The sequence below is a fragment of the Orycteropus afer genome, unplaced genomic scaffold, assembly GCF_000298275.1.
Source record: "Orycteropus afer afer isolate SDZICR_OR568_19922 unplaced genomic scaffold, OryAfe1.0 scaffold00037, whole genome shotgun sequence".
NCBI classification, from domain to species: Eukaryota; Metazoa; Chordata; class Mammalia; order Tubulidentata; family Orycteropodidae; genus Orycteropus; species Orycteropus afer.
The window spans coordinates 14,085,014-14,110,606 of NW_006921624.1; the positions used below are offsets into that span (position 1 = coordinate 14,085,014).

At 42.9% G+C, this 25,593-nt stretch overlaps 1 protein-coding gene across 1 annotated transcript in view; it reads left to right on the plus strand.

Moving 5' to 3' along the window:
* The first annotated feature begins 15,071 nt into the window (after positions 1-15,071).
* The window catches only part of FKBP15 (FKBP prolyl isomerase family member 15), a 91,183-nt gene continuing 80,661 nt past the window's right edge, over positions 15,072-25,593 (plus strand). Inside the window, exons 1-2 of the mRNA XM_007936765.2 lie at positions 15,072-15,124; positions 21,614-21,729. Coding sequence (XP_007934956.1) covers positions 15,072-15,124; positions 21,614-21,729 — 169 coding nt within the window. The remainder of the gene's footprint in view (positions 15,125-21,613; positions 21,730-25,593) is intronic.

Genomic DNA, 25,593 nt, shown 5'->3' on the forward strand with positions numbered 1-25,593 from the left:
CCAGTTTTTAACACCGTGCGTCAGGGAGTAGAAAACATACTATTGTCCAAGATCTGGATTCTGGTCTCAACTCCATCACTTTGTGTTCTTTTGGGTAAATCACTGGTGCCAGAGTGTCTCAACTTGGCATTATTGGGAGTTGGGGTTGGATAATTTTCTGATGTATGGACTGTCCTATGCTTTGTAGGATTATTAGCAGTATCCCTAGCTTCTATATACTAAGTGCCAGAAGCATCGTCCCAGATGTGACAACCAAAATGTTTCTAGACATTGCCAGATGTCCTCGGGGGGCCAAGTTGCTTTCTCTACCTTGAGAGCCACTTCAGGGTCTTTAACTTTCAGTGTCTCACCCAGAGCTCACGAATCATGGAGATAATACCCATCTTATCCTGCTTCAGGACTGGTATATGACTCTAAGATAATGAATGGGAAAAAATACTGAGAACAGAAAGACCATATAACACACAAAAAAGCATTATTGTTACTCTGGGAGCTATCAGTATTGTGCTCTGTAAATTTTCAATGATGAGGTTGGGAAAAAAAACCTACTCACATCTTGGTTACAGAATCCATTATAAAGCTTAGGTAAAGGCTATGCACCATCTAATACACCTTTTAGGTGAACATTCAATAAATATTTGTTGACTGATTAAAAGTCCAGATCCAGGAGTAACTTCATTTATTTTTTTGGCATGCTGTCAGGGACACTTTTTCTGAGAATTGCTGAGCCACAACAGTGTAGTATGTTTCCAAACTTAACTCCCCTTGAAGGACAGGCCTAGATTAAACAAGAATGACTACTCAAAATGGAAAAACAAGGTACAGAAGGCCAACTGACTGTGGGGCAGTGAATTGCTTGGTATGACACACACAGTACATTGTGGTTTTTGTGGTACCCACCAGACAAATGGGTGAAACTCCGTAAATGTGAGGTGCTTGTGGCCCACCAAGGGGATTGGATAGCTTGTTAGTAATGTAAACAAGGGAGCTCTGGTGGCGTAGTGCCTAAGGCACTTGACTGCTAACCAGAAGCCTGGAAGTTCAAACCCATCAGCCACTCCTCAGAAGGAAGGTTGGGTAATCTACTTCCGTAGTGATATTGCCTTGGAAACCCAAGGAGGGATTGCTATGAGTCAGGTTGACCTCAGGCACATAATAAGAACAACAGCAACAATGTAAATAAAGGTACAGGGCATGCTGGTGGGCGTTGGACCATAGAAATAAGGTGTATGGAGACCAATGTGGGGACTGGTCAGTTTTCCATTTGCTAGGCTTAAAGTGAGCCCTCTCAGAGGCAGAAAGGGGAGATCTCACTGCCATCAAGAGAGAGAAGTTGAGTGGAATACGTCCTCGAACTATGATCCTTGTGCTGAAATGATGTCAGAGATGATGGCAGCAGAAACGAGAGAGCAGCATGAGGCAGAGCGGCAGCCTTGCCAGCCCACAGCCAGCCTTTGGGCAGGATGCTTGCTGGCAGAGTGCAGTGCACCTAGCTGCACCTTTAAGCAGAGCTAGAAGAGCTTTGTAACACTTGCCTGAGCAGAGCAGAGGTGAGGCCGAGAGGCCAAGGGCCAAAGAGGTGGGCCTGTGGCCATGGCAGAGGGGAGGCTGTCCTGATCGAAAAATTGTATCCTGAGGTTCCTCAACCTGAATGGTAACCTGTTGCCTATCCAATAAACCCATAATGTGAATATTGTCTGTGAGCTGTGTGTGGTCACTGCAACAGATTATCGAACCCAGCACACAGAAGACAGGTGTCAGAACTGGCAAAAAGACCAGAGAGTGGTGGCAGGTCTGGCCTCTTAGGACTCACCTTTGGGCTGCGACAGTGACTCTGTCTCCCTTTCAGGAAGTTGGGGGGAGATTAGAAGAGGCCATCCCCATGTGTTTTCTGCACTGACTAGCCAAGGTCACAAGAAACTTTGGTGGGGTAGTGGTTAAGGCATTTGCTAACCAAAGGTTAATGGTTTGAATCCACCAGCCGCTCCATGGAAGAAAGATGAGGCAGTCTGCTTCTATAAGAATTTACAATCCTGGAAACCCTACAGGGGTTACTATGAGCTAGAATTGACTTGATGGCAGTGAGTTTGTTTTTTGAGCCATGGGCACAGAGCAGTCAGCCACTAGAACCCAGATTCTAACCCTAAATTCAGTGTTCTTTTTATTACCTGTACCATGGTGCTTCTATCCAACTATCTTGCGCCCCAGTCTCTTAAAGTTAGCTATTTTGTTTTCTGGGGACAACCAGGAAAAACAGATAAAAATGCTGGGTTGTGATTTTGAAAGAGGTTCACAAAGAAATGGAGCCCTACTCATATTAGGAGGCATAGCTGCATAGTCCCTAAATTTGGGATAAATCGATGTAAAATTATCCAAGCACGCAGCCAAGTCTATGGAGTTCCTGCCAATATTATCATTAAGTTGTCCAAGAGGAGTTTAACCTAGCTGTTACTACCTCCAGAACAGCTGTGTCTTGCAATGCTTCAGCCTATGCTTATGGCATCGTATTTGTGCTCCCACTATTAGCTGTAGTATCCTTGGCTGCTCTAGCACTACATGGGTCTAAGTAGGATAAGAATGGATTCCCATAGAGCTCTGAGATCCAGACCACATTCTGGCATTCTGCTCATAACTCACAAAAGCCCCACATGACTTCTACCATCTATTTTCAATGTCAGAAGCAGGATTTTTGAGAATAATTCCTTAAAATGTCATCATTTATTCTACTTTTTTGAAAGACCATATTATCTCTTGACTATTACACCTCTGTGCAAATTTTCAAATGCTGAATGTTGTCACAAAGAGTGATCATTCCCAATCATTCATTCAATAGCTTTCTGGGTAATTCTCAGGCAACACATGGTTTGGAGCCTATCACAACGTTCATAATGAATATAATTTTAAAGAACATAAAACTAAAAATGAGAAAATCTTGGTCCTAGGCAAAGTTTTTCCATGGTTACCTTAGGCAATTTAACCTTTCTGCTCATAGCCTCTTCAGTCTTGGGACAGGCATCTTTAAGGCCTATTTCAGTTGGAAGAATCTAGGTGTGAGGGGAGAGGGAGGGAGGGAGAGGCACTAACTAGACAGTAGGCAAGAGGTAATTCTGGTGAAGGGAGAGGCAGTACACAGTACAGGGGGAGCCGCACAGCATGACCAATGCAAAGGAAGAGACTGAGAGGCACGGAAGAAGGACAATGACAGTAAATGGTGTAACATCTTCTATCTTGCAACAGCAGCACTAACTACCAATAGAAGGTCCCGGTTAGAATGAGTAACACAAAATGTAGAACAAAATTTAAAGGCAAAAAAAAAAAAAAAAAAAAAGACCAGATTCACTGGTCAGAAAGAGACTAGAGGAACCCATAAGGCTATTGCCCAGAGAAAACCTAACCTGAAACTGAAGACACTCAGAGGTCACTTTCCAGCCAAATAACAGACAGGAGGAGCTCTGGTGGTGTAGTGCCTAAGGCATGTGACTGCTAACCAGAGGCTGGTGGTTCAAACCCATCAGCCACTCCTCAGAAGGAAGGCTGGGCAATCTACTTCTGTAGAGATACCGCCTGGGCAACTCAATGTGGGGTTGCAGTGAGTTGGATGTGACTCAATGGCAGTGAGTTTGGTTTTTATAAACAAACATGGCGAAGAATGTGCTCCTCAGAACAATCAACTCTGTGAGACCAAAGAACATTTGCCCAAAACCACAGACAAGAAGGTGGGGACTAGGAGAGCAGGCAAATGGAAATGGGGAGCCCAGGGAAAGAGGGAGGATGCTGACAGAGACCGCACCCAATGACACAGAACAACTTACGTAGGAACTATTGATTGGGAAATTAATTTGCTATGTAAACACCTGTTCTGCGAGTCACTATGCTGAGGCAGAAACAGTCAAAAGCCCTCCTGGTTCTTGGAGTCAGTCTACTGTCATAAGGCTATGCCATCTTTGGAATTCGAAACAAGTTACTAAAATTTTGTGAGGATAATACATAGACATGAAACTGGGATGATAATATTTTATTATTGTGAAAATCATTTCTCTCAATGATATGATTATCAAATGTAAACATATATCTGAAAGTGACTGGTACATTAATATTATATATAAAACCAAACCCTCTGCCACTGAGTCGATTCTGACTCATAGTGACCCTCTAAGAGTAGACCCCACAGGGTTTCCAAGGCTGTAAATCTTTAAGGAAGCAGGCTGCCTCATCTTTTTCCTGTGGGGCGGCCAGTCGGTTCAAATCAATGACCTTTTTGTTAGAAGCCGTATGCTTTAACCACTGTGCCACCAGAGCTCCTTAATAATATGTACAGTAAATAATGAATGTTACTTACTTTCCTCCTAACTCACCTATTTCTGAACATGTGGTCTAAGGGCTGCCTGCATCAGAATCATCTGGGATGACTGGTTGGAAATGAAAACAAGGAGCCCCACTCCAGACTACTGAGTCCCCTCACAGGGAGTGAAGCTCCAAAATCTAGATATTTGTCAAACTACACAGGCAATTCTTAAGCATTCTAAAATTTGAGAGCTACTGTTCTGAATTAAAGAGATGTATGATCTACAAAGTACATAGAACCTAAGAACTAGATGTTTAACTAGTGAGAGCTCTATAAAAGAAAAGGAAAAAGAGAGAGAAAGCAAGCTAAAACTAAAACAGGAACTAAAATAAAGTATTTATTTATTTTGAAATTCCAGAAAGGGAACAGAGCTAGCCTGGTCTCAATGAAAATTTACACATACCGCCTGACATCAAGGGCCCTTCTGGACTAACACTGAATTTAATACAAAATTACTCATGTTTGGATTTGAAAGAGGTCTTTTCACTAACTGTGTGAGTAAAATCTCTGAGTCCCACATGAAGGGGAAATTATACCTTTTTTGTAGTTTTATTTTTCTAGATTAGTTGTGAAATACAGAGATTGAACTACCAGGAAGACGGACTCCCAACAGGAAGTGCACCACTTTGCTGAATCTTTTCTTTTTTTTTTTTTAATTCCCTCTGTGTGAAAAAATTGTTGGGTGCAGTTCCAAACATGATTAATGTAACTAAGATTTGCTCCCAGCTGACCACTACAGGGCCTGCCTCTAACCACGAACACTGTCCTTTTGAGATTGGGAGTTCTGTTTGAGATTCTTAACAGCCACCAAAATACAAAGTAAAGTACATTAGGAGCAAGATGTGGTTGAAAGTATTGCACCTTTCTTTTTACAGCAGCTCCCAAGAGCAGAGGATCTGATCTCTACCCATTCTCTAACTAGCAAAACCGTACTTACTGGTTGTGGGCCCTTGGGCAAATTGCTTAATATCGCTGTGCTGTGGCTGTAAAATGGGGATAATAAAGGTAACCGACCTCATAAAATTGTTTTAAGGATTATAATTAGGGGTTCACTGAGGTAATAGCATAGTGGCTAAGAAGGCAGGTTAGTTTCTTCTAAAATAGGGATGACAATAGCACCTACCTCATGACTGTGTGTGTGTATTTAAGCACTCACTTAAACATAGTAATTCTTTGATAAATGTTCGGTACTACTAATTCTTAATCTACTGTTCTCTCTAAACTTGGAAAGGATACTAAAGTCCATATACAATGTAAGTAGCCCATGTATAATTCCCTAAATCCTTTGGTTTGTCCTCTACCAACAGCCGATTGCCAAACCTCCTTTCACCTTTGCTGTTATCAAAGGGGGTTTTCAGGGATGTGCCAGTGAATCCTAACCACTTAACTTCACAGGCAAGGCCATCCTTTACCTATGTTGAATCATGCAGTTAGTACCGTGTTTTCTTTGAAATGTCTCAAAGTGTTTGGCTCCTCTCTCTGTTTTCTATTTATGAATTTCTATATTTCTATATTTCTTTATTCATTTTGGGAGCCCTGGTGGCACAGTGCCTAAGGCATTTGACCGCTAACCAGAAAGCTGGTCGTTCGAATCCACCAGCTACTCCTTGGAAGGGAGGTTGGGCAATCTACTTCCATAGAGATACTGCCTCGGAAACCCAAGGAGGGGCGGTGGCAGGGAGTTTGGTTTTCTTTTTGTTGTTGTTACATTCGTTTCAGTAGGATTTTGGGAAAGAAAAGTGATGTGCTCAAAATGCCATCCTGTACTCTCACAGACTGTGAAGATGTCACAGACCAGGCACGGTTGTGTTCTGGCGTCATCATGAATCAGAGTCCACTTGAAGGCAGCTATCCGTCTACACTGATGTCAAGAAATTAAAGCAGTCAAGGTGCAGAACAGGGTGCACTGCATGCTACCATGTGTTTAAAGGAAAAAAGTATACACACATTGCCTGTAAACACCTATACTGGGGGTTGTGAGGGGGCAAACCAGATAGTGGTAACACTGGTGGCTTCTAGGAGAGGACTGGTCAGATATGAGCAGGAGCACTAAACACACTTGTGTGCCTTCTGAACTGCAAACCATGTGAATATAAGACCTATTAAAAACAAATGAAATGTATTGCTAGTCTTGGATAGAGTGAGAGAAAACTGTGGAATACAATTCAGTATCATTAAAAAAAAAACAAAAAACAAAACCCAGGCTTTCTGGTCTGATAGACTAGTGGAACTGCAGAGAGTACTGCCCTTAGACACTTTCGAGTCTGGAACTGAACTCACCCTCGTGGTTCAACTTTCACCCAAACAAAAGACAGGCCTATAAGGTGAACAGTACACCAGTGAGGTACGCACTCCTTGGACAATCAACCACATGAGATCAAAAGGGTAGCATTTGCCCAGGGATAAAGCTCAGAAGGCAGGAAGGGTAGGAGCAAAGGACGAATGGAAATGGTAAACACAAGGAGAAAGTGGGAGAGTGCAGCTACGCCGTGGGGATTGCAATCAATGTCATGAAACAAAATGTGTACGAATTGTTCCATGGAAAACCAATTTGCTCTGTAAACTTCCACCCAAATCACAATAAAAAGAAACAAACAAAAAATTATCATGAAGTCTAACATCTCACTTTGCAGAGGGGAAAGTGAGGTCCATGCTTGTGACTGACAGCTAACGTACTCGTTAGTCAACTGAACCCGTAACATTCTCATATAAGGTTTCTGCACCACCAGGCAAGAAGTCTGTGGGTGGTACAAACAGTTAAGTGCTTGGTTACTAATTGAAAGGTTAGTGGTTCAAATGCACCCAGAGGTGCCTATGGAGTGCAGCTCTAGTCTGAAACAAATAAGGCTGCCATGAGTTGGCAACTGGTTTGGTTTCTTTTTCTTTTCAACACTAGCCTAACGATTACCTCCCTTCTATTTCTCCTGATGATTGGCTGAGAAGCAGCGAAGCAGGAGGGGTTTCTGAGCTCCACATACCCTGTTTTGATGGCAAATAACAGAGAAGCTCCTATTTCTCTTGCCAACTCCCACCTTTAAGTACAAAGAAGATCAAGTGTACAACAACATTCTTCACAAAGGCATTTAGAAAAGCTTTTATTTGTCTGGTCCGAATAGGACAACTCAAATTTGATATGTCAAACAAACAGCCTGAAAAGGCCTTTTAGTTATGCAATGATAGCAGGGCCTAAGTCCAATAGGGAGTGGATCTCCCAGCTACTATACTCCATTTCTCCCATACCTTTTGTTGCTGGATAAACTATATCCTGGAATAAAGCAATCACGAGATGAACCCCTTCACACTCCTCTCACCGTGTCCTTTTCTGGTCTTTACACACTGCAAGTCTACTAACCAGGAGTGCTTTGGTAGGATTTACGTAAAGATTTCAGAGTGTTTCATGAGTGTGATAAGAGTGGAAAGAGCACTAGACTAGGCTATGAGCTCTAGCCACATACTAGCCATGTGACATTAAGCAAATCACCTAAACCCAGTAAGGACTCGTTTTTTCATTTGGAAAATGGATGTAATATTATCTACACCCTGCTAACCTCACAGGGTTGTAAGAATCAAATGAAATAATATATCTTAGTCCATTCTAATTCTACAATGTAGTAAGTATGAAATATTATTAATATCTTGCTTATTAGATGAGAAAATTAATCTCTGAAAGGAGATGTCCAAGTCACAAACAGGGCTCACTTTCATCTGACTTAAAATATACATTATCCCATATTTTGCTTGGGAGCTCTGGTAGCAGAGTGGCTAAGGCACTTGACTGCTAGCCAGACGGCTGGCGGTTCAAACCCACCAGCCATTCCTCGGAAGGAAGATGGGGCAATCTACTTCCATAGTGATACTGCCTCGGAAACCCAAGGAGGGGTCGCTACGAGTCAGGTCCGACTTGATGGCACATAACAACAACAACAACATATTTTGCTTTAAGGAGCCTTGGTGGTGTTGTAGGAATTCTGGTGGCGTAGTGCCTAAGGCATTTGACTGCTAACCAGAAGGCTGGTGGTTCAAACCCACCAGCCACTCCTCAGAAGGAAGGTGGGCAATCTACTTCTGTAGTGATAAATCAAACCAAACCCAACACTGTGTTATGTGCCATCGAGTCAGTTCCAACTCATAGCTACCCTTTAGGACAGAGTAGAACTGCCCCATAAAGTTTACAAGGCTGTCATCTTTACAGAAACAGACTGCCACAACTTTCTCCCACAGAGCGGCTGATGAGTTTGAACCACCAACCTTTTGATTAGCTTAACCCACTGTGCCACCAGGGCTCCTCAAAAGTGTATGAAAAGAATGTCAACGAAAATGAGGAAAGCTGTTCTGTGCCTCAGACTGGAGCTCCACAGTGGTGGGAAAATGTAAGATCTAGGTGCTAGATTTGGTTCTCGGGGCTTCCTGGCTCCCAAACCCTGAGGAAGACAGTGTTTTCAGGCATCCATTCAATCTTTATTACCTGCCTATAGGGGGAAGATACTATAATGAATCTCTGTCCTCAAGAGCCCCAGTTTGGTGGAGGATGGAAACATGCAAATAAATACAATGAAAATGTACTAAGAGAAAGATTATGCCCAAGGTTGTGTGGAAACTGATAAAAGGCTATCAGGAAAGGTAGGTGAGGATGGGCACCTGTGCGTGCGTGTTAGCAGCATTCTTCTTTCTCTCATTTAAAAAATTCAATGACTATGTTCTAGGTTTTCTAAACTGCTTCAAAATTATACAAATACTCTACATGTTAGCTGTTAGGTGTCGTTGAGTCGGTTCCATGTAGTATTATAGTAACTCTACTATCTATTCAGGAAAAGATTCGATCTAGTTAAAAAAGGTCCCCTAACACTTCACTGGTTGACAGCTTCCTCCAAGTAATTTCTCACTATTGACTCCTCCAACGCAGGCTTCCGCAGGCTTCCATCGCCTTATGCTGCATTGCATAATGTCCCCAGCCTACAAAAGCAGGTTGTATACAAAAGTGTAGGGCCATTGTGTAAAGGAAAAGAGGTAGGGTGGACCCTTTTCAACCCTTTCCTTCTCTGCGGGGCTTTGCATTCCTAAGGATGGGCCACTCCTCTACTGGGGATGTTACCTAAATCATGATACTATATCACTCAAAGCAATGAACTTCAAAAGTATTTCCTTCCCAGTCTCTACTAGAAGATTTCTTTTGCCATAAACTTCTCAACTTTTGGTAACTTGTTAGACTTAGTCAGAAACTACCGTAAAGGTAAGATTTTTAATGGCTTCATTATGCTAAGAGCTGCATGTGGGAGTGTTTCCACCAACCACCTCACCACTCCCCCTACTCTTTCCCAAGCTTGCTGGGCTTGCCAGCTTTAGATGGCACAGTTATCTGGGCCCTGCCTGGTGGCTGACTTATCTGACATTGTCCACTAAAGTCATCTTGTCACTGTGAATACTTGTTTTTTCAGTGGTGATTATCTTTTTCTTCTGGTGGAGAATGTACAAAATTATCCAGAGTATAGCCAAGTTGAAAATAAGAGGGTGAGAGAGAGAGACTTAAAGATCACAGGCTTGAAAATGAAGTGGCTACTCATGTAGTGGGGCTAGGGTAACTCTTACTTCCATTTGAATATTTTTGCACCCATAATGTCACCTTAGAATTAAAAAATCCACTTCCTTTTGAGCTAAGTACAAACTCAACACACCTTGGCCTTCAAAACATTTGACAGTAAACATGGCCCTGGCCTCATTTTCAATTTTAACCCACTATTTCCCTAGGGGGAGCTATGGTAGCATAGTGGCTAAGGCACTTGACTGCTAACCAGAAGGCTGGTGGTTCAAATCCACCAGCTACTCCTTGGAAGGAAGATGGGGCAATCTACTTCCGTAGTGATACTGCCTCGGAAGCCCAAGGAGGGGTCGTTATGAGTTGAGTACGACTCGACAGCACATAACAACAACAACAACATTTCCCCAGGCGTAGTGTTTGTTGCCTTATACTTAGTACCAACTTAACTGACAACACATTGGCTAGACCATTTTCCAACATGACAGCAGCAATACATCTCTCTCTCCTACTCAGTGGAGCTGTGTGCTTATCAGGGTGTCAGTTGTGTTTGTTCACAAACCAATTTATGCCAATTGTGATTATTAACTCATAATATTCACAAGGACCCCAGGAAATAGAAACTATTATTATCTGTAATTTACAATGGAGGAAATTGACTAATCTGCCTAAGGCCTACACACAGCTAACAAGCAGCAAAGCAGTCTGGCTCCAGAGGAAAAGCTAGATACAAGCAAGTCATACAGAGAATGTATTAGAGCTTAAATTCTGAAGCACATGGTTGTGGTTCAAGTGCCACCAGAGCTCTATACCTTTGCAAGAGATGAGAGATAGAGATAGAGATAGAGAGAGAGAGAGAACTTTATTAGGCCAGAGTTTAGCATGTATAATTTCTCTTAAAATTTATAAATCTGAAGATACAACCAAATACTTCTAGAGGTGCTAAAACACAGTCTTCAAACAAATGCAAACAAACAGAAAGACACCATAGAAGTGGGGAAAGGACCATGATTGGGATACGCACATAACTGGACACAGTCAGGCAAGTTCCAAGTTCTTTGTGTGAGCAGACTCTACTTTCAACCACACTCTTCCTGAGGGCAAACTGCCCCTCCCTAGGTTTGGTCTGGAACTGGACCTTGTCTAAGTATAGCCACAATGTGAATTTAAAGATCAGAAAGAGCTCAAAATGGCCTCTGAACTTATGTCAAGCCTCCAAATGGAGTTAGGGCTCCCACTGTAGACCATAGCCTTCTACAAACCTACTGCTTCACAACTGAAGCTCTAATATACCCATCAGTTTACAGTGGGTCAATACTATATATTAAATGAATAGATCTAAAAGCTGTGTACTTTAGTGAAAAACAACAAGGTTTACTTACCAATGGATCCCTAGCAATACTTAGTAGATGTCTGGGTCTAATCCACCTATTTTACAATGGGGTAGGGAGCCTGGCTCAAGCTCAGAAGAAAATTCAGGTCTCCTGATTCCTAATCAAATGTTACTAAACTGAAGATATTTAATTTAAGAAAGTTGGTTTTTAGGTGTACCCATCACTGAGTTCAAAGTCTGAAAGGAAAGACTGAGGTAGACTCCACCATCTTTCCCTCACGCATAATGTCCATCAGAACCAGCAACTGTATTCACCAACAGTGATTGGGGCACCAAGCTTATGGTATCCCAGTCATCAAAAAGGCTGATCCCTACCTAGGTAAAAAGAAGCTCTGGTGGCATAGTGGTTAAAGCATTCAGCTGCTAACAAAAAGGTTGGCAGTTTGAACCCACCAGATGTTCTGCTCCGTGGGAAAGATGAGGTAGTTCTACTCTGTCCTAAGGGGGCCACTAGGAATCAGAAGTGGGTTGGGTTGGGTTTGGTAAAAGGAGCCCTGGTGGCACAGTGGCTAAAGCACTCAGCTGCTAACCAAAAGGTCAGCAGTTTAAACCCACTAGCCACTCTGCACGATAAGATGTGGCAGTCTGCTTTCATAAAGATTTATAGCCTAGGAAACTATGGGAGCAGTTCTACTATATCTTACAGGGTTTCTATGAGTTGGAACTGACTCGACTGCACTGGGTTGGACTGGGTTTGGGCCTAGGTAAAAGGCTACTTAAACAAAGTTTATCTTAAATTCTTAATGTAACACCAACTCCAGAAGATACAGAGAAGAAAATTCAAACGCTATAGAAGATATCCTGGATAAAATATCCTGATTCAAAAATGCAAGCTAAGAGCTCAAATGCTCCCATAACATTATCTGTAAAGCAATACTCAGATGGTTCAATGCTGGGCAAGTGTGGAGAAAGGCTAGAAAGAGCTCTGTTGCTCATCCTGGGCATGTATTTTTCCCCGAGAGGTAGCCAAGTTCACATTCTAACCAGAACTACTACAGTAGGTTCCAGTTTTGGTGCCTGAACACTGTGCGGCCTTCACTGCTCATAACCATCGAAATCTGTAATATACACACAAGAAGTAAACCCACAGCCCTAGCCCTTGGTTTAATAGAGGAATAATTTACTTATAAATATTATCATTATGTGTAATATTTTTAGCTATCCTATTCTCCTCTCTATCTTTTACCCAAAAACTCACTGTCATTCAGTCAATTTGACTCAAAGTGACCCTTTAGGACAGAGTAGAATTGCCCCATAGGGTTTCCAAGGCTATAAATCTTTACAGAAGCATATTGCCTCATTTTTCTCCCACAGAGTGACTGGTGGGTTTGACTCGCCGACCTTTCGGTTTGCAGCCAAATCCTTTAATCACTATGTCACCAGAACTCTTTCCCTAGAGTTTCAGACAACAGTAGTTTTAGACAATCCCCTTCAATTAACCCCAACAGTTCACAACTAGTACAGCATTTTTATCTTTCTGGAAGCTACTTATAAAAGGCAACAGCCATGGCTGGGCTTCTGGGTTCCATGTGAAAAAATCCAGAAGGTAAAACTAAAGAATAGGGGAATAAGAATGAATTCTATTATTCAATTTGACAAAGAATTATAAAAAACCTGTCATAGGTAAAGGTCTCTGGGTGGCACAAGTGGTTTGTGATCACCTCCTAACCTAAAGGTTGGTGGTTTGAATCCATGCACCAGAGCTGCTGAACAAAGGCTGATGATGTGCTGCCTTAAAGATTGTTGTTGTTGTTGTTGTTGTTTGCCTTAAAGATTACAGCCACGAAAACCCTATGAGGCGTTCAACACATGGGGTTGCCGTGAGTCAGAATCAACTTGAGAGCAATTGGTCTTATTATGGGTAAGGAGTCCCTTGTTGTTGTTGTTGTTTGCTGTCGAGTCGGCCCCGACTCATAGCGACCCCTCCTTGGGTTTCCGAGGCAGTATCACTACAGAAGTAGGATTGCCCAACCTTCCTTCCGAGGAGTTGCTGGTGGGTTTGAACCGCCAGCCTTCTGGTTAGCAGTCAAGTGCCTTAGGCACTATGCTACCAGAGCTCCCAAGGAGTCCCTTAGGGGTTCAGAAAAGTAATGTGCTCCACTGCTAAGCAAAAGGTTAGAGGTTCAAACATACCCAGAGGCATCTCAGAAGAAACACCGGGCAATCTACTTTTTGAAAAATCAGCCACTGAAAACTCCACAGAGCACTGTTCTATTCTGACACATGTGGGCTTGCCATGAGTTGGAACTGACTCACTAACAACTGTTGTTTTTTTTTTTTTTAATAGGTTAAGAAGGCACAGTACTCTGTGACATAGAAGACATCAAGACGTATAAGGTTGTCCATGCCACAAGGAAAGTGCCAAATGTTTGTTTAAAGTTCTGTAGGAAGGTGCTATAATCCACTTCACTTCAATTTCAAACCATCAGATCAAAACATTCATTCAAGTAATGGACCTTCATTCAAGTATGGGCAGCCTGAGTAAAATAACTCCAGTGAGATCTGTGGAAATGGACCCCACTTGGGGACTATACCTACTCACCCACAGGGTAGCTAGGCCAGGACACCACCCCCAGACTGTTCCAGGTTAATAAAGAAATACTTATGTAAGATACCAGGAGAATGGAAACTGGAGGCAGAGGAGATGAAAACAACGGATGTTGATTTAGGATGGTGGCAAGACTCAGCAAAACCCAAGCCAAGGCTGGGCTGGGGATTTTCAGTCTCTGAAGTTTCACTCAGCCCCAGAATACTTTAGCTCCTCTGCACCTCACCAGCCAGTGAAAGATATGGACACCAGAAAGGAGACTTCGCTCATGGTATATAGTACTGTCTAACAATAATCTCTCCTTAAGGGCACACACAGCTTAAGGATTAGTACACTTCCTGTCCATGCACTGGTTTACTAAATCCCGAATCAAAGGTCTAGGGATCCTGCCCCAGTCTGCCCTTTACTCGCTGTGTGAGCTAGTCATCCGGTGCTTAGTTCCCCCGTTTACCTATCTGTAAACCCTGGGATGAGGAGACTAGGAGTGAACTCGATGACGCCCGAGGTCCGAAACCTTCCTGACCACTTGATACGTGGAAGCACTGGGCAAAGAGACCGCTGAATAAACAGAGAGGTCGGAGACGGTGGGCAGGGGTATCATCAGGTTCGTCTTATAGACGGAGAAACTGAGGCACCGAGCACCCTGCCCCAAGGTCACTCCAGCTATGTCACGGCACGGGGCAGGCCAGGGGCTCAGGGCTCCAAGTTTCCAGTCCTGGGCCCTTTTTCCTTTGGCAGAGCTAAGAGTGGTGAGGAGGGTCCTTGTCAAGGAGGGGAAAGGGCAGCGTCCGTGACAGGGTTGCGAAAGAGGGCGGGGCAGGCCTTACCTTCCCAGGTCCAGTCGGGTCACTGGCGCCTCTTTACAGAACCTTAACCCGTAACACCTTCACGAGTCTTCAAAAGCCCCTCCACCTCTGTCCGGCGCGACGTGTCCACGACCGCCACCGAAGCCGCCAATTCCCGCCCCAGCCCCGCCCCCCGCCTCGTTGACCAATCCCTCCGCAGGATTTTGGAACTCCACCGCCTCTGCGGGCTGGGAGAGGCCTTACGTCACGCGGCGCGCGTGCCTGCGAGAGCCTCCCATTTGCCTTTGCCCCACCTTCTCCAAACCTGGGCTCCTCCCGGACAAGCAACTCTGCGACAGATCGCCCTACCGGAAAGCCGCACGCTACCGCGGCATTTTACGACGACGGCAGTGACAGGCCTTTGAAAACCCCGACTGCCTTCCCGCAGCCGGGCGAAAGCTAGCGCGATGTTCGGTGCAGGCGACGAGGACGACACCGACTTCCTCTCGCCCAGCGGCGGGTGAGTGATTGCGAGGCGTGGACCAGTAGACCCTGCTGAGGGAATTCGGCTGATGGTTGAAGGGGTCGATCACTTCTCGGGCTTCTTCCCAACTTCCGGATCCAGATCATTGCTATGTTCTGTTTCTCTGCACGCTTCGATCTGAGCAGAGCTAGGAACTGTGCTGAGCTTGGAACTGAGGTCTGGACCCCGTGTCTCCCCTGACTGACAGGACTCTAAAAAAAACTCACTGCCGTGGAGTCGGATCCGACTCAAAACGACCCCTCCTTGGGTTTCCCAGACTGTATCACTACGGAAGCAGATTGCCCAGTCTTCCTTCCAAGGAGTGGCTGGTGGGTTTGAACCGCCAGCCTTCTAGTTAGCGGTTAAATGTCTTAGGCACTACGCCACCAGAACTCCTATGGTTCACTGTATTATTTCTGGATCACACTTTCTCATTCTGTGAAAAAGAAGTGGTTGTTAATGGCAGTGTTTGCCTCGGGGTTTTTATAGGAGGCAGGTAGGACTGCATATGAGACTTTCTCCCCTCCATGGACAAGACACCCAACGCACTGCCATTGAGTTGATTCCGACTCATAGCGACCCTAGAGGAGGGGATGGACTGCCCCATAAGATTTCGAGGCTGTACATCTCCACGGAAGCTGGCTGACCCCTTTTTCTCCAGCAGAGAGGCTGGTGGGTTCGAACGCAAAGCTGTTGGTTAGCAGCCCAATGCATTAACCACGGGGCCACCAGAGCTCTTTGTGGATAAGGCAGTCACTTTCCTCTGATGGGTCAGCTCCAACATCCTTCTAGGGCCATCTCGAATGTCACCTGTTTTAAAGCTTTCCCTGTTCTCACAACCCCAGACTAAATTGCTTTTCTTCGTTATTCCCACAGCTAGGTATGTTTGCCTTCGACCCTTGTCCACCGATCCATAATTGTTTCCTTGCTGGACCCCTCACTATATTATGAGCCCCAGCAGGACAGAGACTGGTTATGTTACTCATCTCTGTCTAGGGCCCATCACAGTACCTGACACATAGTGAAAGCTCAGAAAGTGCCCACCAAATGAACAATAGCTGAGAAATTGTAAACTCAAAAGCTGTCATTGCTATCTCCTGCCCACAGACCTTCCTTTGCAGTTGTTGTTGTTATGTGCCCTTGAGTCGGACCCGACTCATAGCGACCCCTCCTTGGGTTTCTGAGGCAGTATCACTACGGAATCACTATGGAAGTTCTGGTTAGCAGTCAAGTGCCTTAGGCACTATGCTACCAGAGCTCCCAGTCTGCAGTCTTCAAAGAGGCAAGGATTTTTCTCTTTCTGTAATCAGTTTAGCCTCCTGCCTGGGTTAGTTGAACAACTTGGCTCCCTCCAAACTTATGATCTGCCGAGCTCTGATCCTTGTAGAGCTTTTCTTTGAGTATCTATTTAACAAATTTTAGACATACTGAAGAATAAATCGATGCCAGTCTATGCCCTCATTACATTAACTGCTAAGGGGTTACAAAGAAGACAGAGATGTTGTGCCTGCCCTCAAGTTGCTTCCAGTCCTCTTAGAAAGTCCATTGCATAAATGACCATAAGATGACACTGCTTCTCTTTTGGTCTTATATAGGATTGTTTGACTTACATTACAGCTTGCCCTGGTAGCGTAGTGCCTAAGGCATTTGACTGCTAACCAGAAGGTTGGTGGTTCAAACCCACTAGCCACTCCTCAGAAGGAAGGTTGGATGATCTACTTCCATAGTGATACCTCTTTGGAAGCCCAAGATGGGGGTCACTGTAAGTTGGATCTGACTCCACAGCAGTTGAGTTTGGTTTTTTGTTTTTTTTGGTATGGCTGTTGTTGTTATGTGCCATCGAGTCAGATCTGACTCATAGTGACCCCTCCTTGGGTTTCTGAGGCAGTATTACTACGGAAATAGATTGCCCAACCTTCCTTCTGAGGTGTGGCTGGTGGGTTTGAACTGCCAGCCTTCTGGTTAGCAGGCAAGTGCCTTAGGCAGTATGCTACCAGAGCTCCTTTGGCATGGCTAGCCCTGTATTATCTATCCTTAAGTCCTCTTTTCATTCTTAACGCTCTGTTCCACCCCTACCACACTCTCCGCCACTTTAAATGGCCTATATCCACTTGGTTCCACTTTATCCCACTTTGAGGTCTTTTAGTTACTTAGCTATTTCCAAGTTAAACTGTGCTTTAGTTCCTTTCTTCCCTATTCCAGCCATATATTCACTAAAGTTTCCATACATCTCAGTCTTCCTGCTGCTGTTGAGTGTGTAGTCAACCTCTTCAATTAATGTTTTTCCATACAAACTTGTCTACAGCTGTATATTAGGTCTTTCCAAAGTTTCCAGGGTATACTTTAACTCCACATTCTTAACTGGGTGAAAGTGTTCAGGGAATGCTGTCAAGGAGTGTTAGGACAAGCAATCCACTGCTGACTCGAAGTTACAGGGTAAAGAATGACAGTTGTGTGCTCGTTTCCAGAGCCCTGGCCTAAGGGTATTTCTCAGTGGCTCAACTATGCAGCTTTCCTGAGTAGGATCATCAAGGACATGAAACATTTTAGTTTGAAGCAAATGACTGTGCTACTAGATATGTTGTTGTTGTTAGGTGTCATCAAGTCAGCTCTGACTCATAGTGACCCTGTGCACAGCAGAACGAATCACTGCCGTTCCTGCACCATCCTCACAATCTTTGCTATGCTTGAGCCCATCATTGCAGCCACTGTCAGTCCATATCGTTGAAGATTTTCCTCTTTTTCACTGACACTCTACCTTACCAAGTATGATATCCTTCTCCAGGGACTTGTCCCTTCTGACAACATGACCAAAGTATGAGAGATGAAGTCTGGCCATTCTTGCTTCTAAGGAACATTCCTATTTGTTTGTTCTTCTGGCAGTCCATAGTATTTTCAGTATTCATCACCAATACCACAATGCAAAGGCATCAACTCTTTTTTGGTCTTCCTTTGTCATTTTGAAAATACCATGGCTTGGGTCAGGTGCACCTAAGTCTTCAAAGTGACATCTTTGCTTTTAACACTTGAGAGAGGCCTTTTACAGCAGATTAGCCAAGTATAATATGTTGTCTGATTTCTTTTTTTTTTTTAATTTTATTTTGATTTGGGTGAAGATTTACAGAGTAAATTCACTTTTCATACAGCAGTTCACATATACTTTGTCTCATGTCATTGACCAAAATTTACAATGCAACAGCTCCCCTCCCACTTCCTCCCCATAGTTACCTCTTCCCAGTGTCCATCCCTCCATACTCTCCTGCGCCCTGAGCTGTCTCCCTGTGCATAAGCAGCCCTTCCTTCTCCATGATTGTTCTCTCGGGCGTGTGTCTACTTGAGGTAAATGTTTAACTCACATGCCTGTACTTTGTTTGGCTGGAAACCACAGGTGTGGGTTCAATTCCAGACCTGAAGGGCAGCTAGGGGCCATAGTCTCAGTGGTTACACCAGGCTCTATTGGACCAGCAAACCTGGTCCCCACCTTCTTTTTTTTTTTTTGCCTTCAAATGATTTTGAGTTTTGTTCCACATTGTTCTCCCTCTCTATGCAGGATCTCCTACATCCCTTCCAAGTGGATGTGTTGTCTGATTTCTTGACTGCTGCTTTCATGGGTGTTGATTGTGGATGCAAGTAAAATGAAATCTCTGACAACTTCATTTCTCCATTTGTCGTGATGTTGCTTATTGGTCAAGTTGTGAGGATTTTTGTTTTCTTTATGTTGAAGTGTAATCCATACTGAAGACTGTAGTCTTCTATCTTCATCAGTAAGTGCTTCAAGTCCTCTTCACTTTCAGCAAGAAAGGTTGTGTCATCTGCATATCGTAAGATGTAATTAGTCTTTCTCCAGTCCTGATGACATGTTCTTCTTCATGTAGTCCACCTTCTCAGATTATTTGCTCAGCATACATATTGAATAAGTATGATGAAAGGATACACACACCTTTCCAGATTTTAAACCATTACGTATCCCTTTGTTCTGTTCAAATGGCTGCCTCTTGGTCTGTGTGCAGGTTCCTCACGAGCATAATTAAGTGTCTGGAACTCCCATTCCTTCTTCCTAGTCTGAGTTAGTCTGGAAGCTCCAGTGAAGCCTGTCTGCCATGGTTATTTGAAATACAAGTGACATAGTTCCAGCAGCACTGTGACACACAAGCTACCACAGTACAACAAACTTACAAATGAGTGGTGGGCTATTAGATAGAGTTGACGGCTAATTTGATGATAAGAGGCGTAGTAAAGAAAGTTAAACAGATAACTTATTTTCCCCTCAACAGTAACCAAGAAAACCAAATCAAATAAGATTGAGACTATAAACTTCAGCAATTCCTTTTTTGATTTTCTCTAAGGAAGTAAAACATGTGACAATGAACACTGCAGCTACTTTCCGTTCCTCTTTTATTGTTCAAATTCTTTTCCTTCCTTTAAATGTTTACAAGCATTACAAGCCAGTACAGCGTATATTCATGTACATTGCATAACTGTAATTTACTTGCTTATTTTTTAAAAAAATACTTATTTTGTTGTTGAGAATATACACAGGAAAACCTATACTGTTTTGAGTAGCAAATGGAGTCTTAAAAGCTTGCAAGTGGCCATCTACGTTGCAATTCTTGGTCTCTGCTTGTCCAGAGCAAAGAAGAATGAAGGAAGTCAAAGACTCAAAGAAATAATTAGTCCAAGAACTAATGGACCACACAAGCCATAGCCCCCACCAGCCTGATACCAGAAGAATTAGGTGGTGTCCGGCTACCAGTCCTTACTGCTCTGATCTGGATCACCATAGAAGGGCCTGGAGAGAGTGGGAGAAAACATGTAGAACAAAATTCAAAATCATAAAAAAGACCAAGCTTATAGGTCTGATAGAGACTAGTTGACTCCCCTAAGAACCGCCCCCCCCCAAATAGTCGTCAAGCCTGGAAGTGAACCCATCCCTGGTATCAACTTTCAGCTAAACAATAGATAGGTCTATGAAGTGAATAATACTACCAAAGAGAGACTGTTTATTCAAATGAATGATTTACACTAAACACCTGTTTTCTTTCTGAGAGTATGAAATTTTGGTATATGCTACGCAGAGGGTATATACCAGGCCTGCATGACTTCCCCCAATGAAAGCCTTGGACATTGAGTCTCTAATGAGCTGCCCTGGAAAACCACAGTTCACACACGTTGTTGTAACTCTTTGCTTCAGTAATGAAGTATGTCCTGTGTGACTCCACAGGGAAATGGGTTTTGGAAGCTTGCACCTGGTTTTCCTCTGGACTTTGTTTGGCCCATGTACCTTTTTCTTTTGCTGGTTTTGCTTTTTGTCCTTTGTAATCAGTTTTAGCCATGTGTACAACTATATGCTGAGTCCTTGAATCCTTCTAGTGAATCACTGAACTTGGGGTTGGTCTTGGGGATTTGACAGAGGTTTCGTCAAGAGAGGGAGCACAGAGGAAGATAAATTTTGTTGGACAATGATAATCAGAGGCTTTGAGTTTTGGTTTGGACATATTGCATTTGCATTGCCTGTAAGATACCTGTGTTCCCTGTCACTCAGGAGAAAGTTCTGGACTGGGGATACAGATCTGAGTGTCATCAGATTTGCATAGCACTTGATGCCAAGGTAAATAAATGAGGCTGCTGAGAGAGAGAGAGAGAGACAGACAGACAGACAGACAGACAGAATGAAACTTGGGGGCATAAACATTTAGAGATTAGGCAAGGGAAGAATCCAAAGAGTTAAATGAGAAGTCAGAGAGATGGAAAGAAAACAGGAAAGGGTGCACATTAGAATTTGTTGATGTCTTTGTTTGGGCCAGCCTCTTCCCCTTTGGTGGAGCAGGTAACTCCACAGAAGCCAAGAAATCTTCCCAAAGATCAAATTAGTTGACTGTGTAGAAAAGGTGGCATGAAGGTCAAATAATGTAAGGACTGATAAACTAGGTTTAGTAACAGAGACGTTGTTGGTGACCTAAGCAACAGCAGTTTCAGTGGAGTGGTGGGGGCAGAAGAATTCATTGCAAGAATTGATAAAAGAATGGTGTTGCCTGTTAGATGAAGTGACAGAAGGGCTTGTGTGTAATGGAGTAAGAGTGTAGTACAGTTTCATCTCAATGTTAGAAGCTTGTAAACAGTAGGAGGAGGAGTAATCAGTAGGAGGGACTAGAAACTCCATGTTTCTAAAGCAAGAATGGAGAGTCTGAGGAGAACCTAGGAGCATTAGGCCCAACCATCTCAATTTACAAGTGGAGCAATTGAGGTCCAGAAAGAAGAAATGCCTTGGCTGACTACCTGTGGATGGACTGGGTCAGCTGATGATGTTCAGATCAGAAATGCAGTCTTGGTTTCAAAGACACTTAGCTTCCACTTCCATTATTGAATGGTAGGATATACATTAAAGGAGGTATCTGTTCAAGGTTAGAGGTGAGCAACTTTTATGATGATTCCAAGGTTGAGATATGCCAAATGAAATTTCACAGACTCTTCTTTTTCTCTCAACAGTGCCAGATTGGCCTCTCTTTTTGGACTGGATCAGGCAGCTGCTGGCCATGGAAATGAGTTCTTCCAGTACACAGCCCCAAAGCAGCCTAAGAAAAACCAGGCAACAGCAGCAACAGGCGAGTTAATGGCCATTAGGATTGTGCCCTAACGTGTTAGTTGGAAGGGGAACAGCCTTCTAAAAGTTGTGGGACAGGTGGTCTACCTTGACCAGTTGGGTAGTTCATCATCAGTGGTAGATACGTCTCTGAGCTCTGGGATCCTCAATGTCCTGCAGCTAGATAGTGTGTCCTTTCTTGGGAACTGATACAGGAAGGTTGTAGGAAGGTCACAGACAAGCTCTTCTGCCACACATGGACATCACTCTCTACAACTCTGCCCCAAGGCACTCTAAGTGGATGTTTTCCAGTGTTTTTGTGAAAAGGAAGAACTATGGTTTACTTCCTTCACCTGGATATGTTAGTTATATGCTGGCAGTGATTTTTTCCCCAACTAGAAGTGATACTCATTGCAGTACCTTTATTTATGTCTGACACAAGAAACATTTATTCAGTGAACATTTGTTGAATGAAAGGAGAGAAAAGGAGACTGATGTTTCTAAAATGCCTGTTATATGTCTGGTCTCATGTTAGGTGTTTTACATACATTGTCTTACTTAATTATCTTAACAATTTTGTGAAGTAGATGACTGCCATGATTTTTTAGGTGCTCAGAGAGGTTTAGGACCTTGGCCAATGTCACATAGTTAGGAAGTGACAGAAGTGAAATTTGAACCCTGATCTCACTGACTTCAAAGGTTTTATTCCTTTCTCCATACTTTTCTGTCTTTGTGAAAGAACTTGATAGTAGAAGAAGAGAGACTAACAGTAATAGCCCTGAGCAGAACAGGAAATAAGGGATATTAAATATTAAACATTAAATATTAAATCATTGAGTGCCTTTTACATGCTAGGCCTGATGCTGGTACTAAGGATATTGTCAGGATATTTAAAATTGAGTAGTTGTAACATCTAAGATACTTACTGTTTGTCCTTTACAGAAAATGTTTGCTGATGCCTTCTCTAACTATTTCATCTGCCACTTTTGACAGTGTTTCTTAGGTTGTTGGTTCTATTCTCCAAGCTATAACAAAAAAACTAACAAACACATTGCTGTCAAGTTGAATCAATTCGACTCATAGTGACCCCTCCTTGGGTTTCTGATGTGGTATCTGTACGGAAGTAGATTGCCCACTCTTCCTTTTGAGGAGTGGCTGGTGGGTTTGAACCAACAGCCTTCTGGTTAGTGGTCAGATGCCTTAGGTACTGTGCCCCCAGAACTCCCCCAAGCTATAACCTGGCCATATTTTTAGTAGATTATAAATACCTTTACATTTTCCCTGGTGTATCTCTTCATCAGCATTAGGCTTCTGAATCTATTTAAAGTGGTTAAGTTAATGGGTGTGGAGGAAAATAAACACCCTTAGTCCCTACTCAATGCAATAGCTTGATTTTCTTATCAGAAAACAAGGCCAACTATAAATTTACACTTTAAATGAGGAACTATAGAGGCATTTCAACTTAAAAATTATCTATACAGTCTTATGTAGGCATTTACAAATAACAAATAATACAGAAATAAAGGATACTCTGTTCAAGGGAGGTTTATATGAGACGTCCTTGGGGAAAAGGTGGTGGTGGCATATTTAACAACAAAACCAGTTGGGAAAAGTATCTTCATGAATCCCAAAACATGAAGGTATGGGCAAACACAAGGCTTGCATGATATCAGCATCAGTGTGGGAGAACAGACAGATGTAATGTGTGTTTTTTTCTGAGAACAGGATTACTTCAAAATGACCGACAGGTTTTCATGGAAAGTGTGACAGGCCAAGCTGAAACTGGAAGGGTTTTGTCCACTTTAGTTATAGGTAGGTGCAAGGGTTTGATGATGTTATCTAAAGCAGTTGGAGAAGTCTTACTGCAATGAACTTTTGAAACTCACTCACCAAATGACCTTCCAAAATGGGGCTCCATACTGATAAGAGCCTGCTGGGGATGAAATTAAAATGGAGAATAGGGACATTAGCAACAAAGATAAGATCCAGATAAAAGTACATCTCCCTAACGGGAGGAAGCCAAGATATTTTTTTAGCTCTATACAAAAGAAAAGAGGAAGCTTCAAGTTCTGTGAAGTTAGAAAAGCCATTCTGAACCATGCCTTCTTCTCAGATATAAATAATAAGTGACAGGCCTCAGGAAAGAATTAGAAATGAAAGGGAAATTTCATATTGAAGACTAAACTAGAAGATACACAAGAATTAATAAACAATACATTATACCTTAATAATCTTAATAAAAGGTTAAAAGGAATTTTTTTAAAAATAAGATTAAGAGGTAAGAAAGAAAGTGACAAATATTGGAGTTAGTAAAGAAAAGTCAACGTATAGGTAGTAGGAATATCTGAAGAAGAAAACTAAAGCAAGAGGGAAAGAACAAATGCTAAAAACTATAATGCAAGGAAACTTTGCTGGAAAGAATTTTGAAATTACATTTTGAAAACAGTCCTTAAGAAGGGGAAATTCAATTCTGGTAAGATGGCGGAATAGGCAGAAAGACTGCACAGACGCTCTTCAACAAAGAAAAGGGGAACCAGTTCACACAGATACAGATGATAATCTTGGACCCCTGAGCCTTGAAGGGAAGGATATAGAAGTAGACTAAACTCCAACTAGCAGAAGAATTTTCATGAAAACACCAAAAAAGGAGACATATGGAGCTGTGGTGTGGCAGCGATCCTTACGGCACAGACAGCTTAGATATTGCTGAGTGGTGGTAGAACCTAAGAATTAACCTAAAAAGTAGGCCTGCTAGCCACGGACTGCATGGAGGACTGCTCTGGTGGCTGGGGAATAAAAGGGGAAGCAGTGAAGAAGAAGGCAGGCTGAGCTGTGGATTTTTGCCTGTCCAGAGGGTGCAGCCATTTTGAATGTTTACAAGTGGTTTGACCATTTTGGATATTTAAAGCGACAGCGTTCTCCCAGACTCCAGGGACTTAAGAATAGGCTCCACTTGCCGGCAACCACAAGGACATTCTGGAAGCGGAAGACTGGAAAGGTGTGACATTCCCCTTGTTACTCTTATACCCTGCACCCTCTTGGTGAACTGAGGTGTGGCCATCCCTCACTCCGACCCACCTTCTGGGCCAGCAGGAATTCTATCCCAGTCTGCGTGCTCAAATGGAGCCTGGGTGCCCTGCCCTGCCCCGATTTTTTTTCTTTCTTTTTTTTAGTTTGTTTTTGTCTGTTTTAAAACTACCACTATTATTATTACTTTTGTCCTTTTTACTATTATTCTTTATTCTTCCCCTCCCAGGTTCTAGTTTTCAGCTTTTTTACTTTTCCCTCTTCCGGTGCAATTTTTTTTTTCTATCTCATGGTTAACCCTGTTCCTTGTTTTTCTTTTTGCATTTTCCCCATTGTTTTTTCTTCATTATTCTTATTCTTTACTTTTTTCTCTTATTGCCCTCTCCCCAGATACTGTGTTTTTTTTTTCTTTTTCCCTTTTGTCAGTTACCATTCCTGTGTGATTAAAAGTGTGTTTTTTGTTCATTTGCTTTTATTTTTTTGATGGTTATTCAATTGTTATTTTTGTCTAACTGAGTGAAAGACAGCAATAGTCCCTGTACGACACAACTACACCCACACCTTCTGCAGCTCCACTTACTGAGTGAGAGCCACCACTTCCTTCTCCACCAACTGGCCAATGATAAACAACCACAAAGAAGAGCCTGAGTCACCCTTGGCTGCTATTCACAAACAGTTAATAGCAATCTAAATACAATAACACGATGATGTCTCGATGTTTCGGAGACAGCAGACCATCATAGTCCACACAAAGAAGCAAGATAAAGTGGTAGAAACAAGGGAGCAGAATACAGATCCAGAACACATCCCTGAGGAAGAAGCAGCATTGGAACTCTCTGATAAGGAATTCAAAAGAATT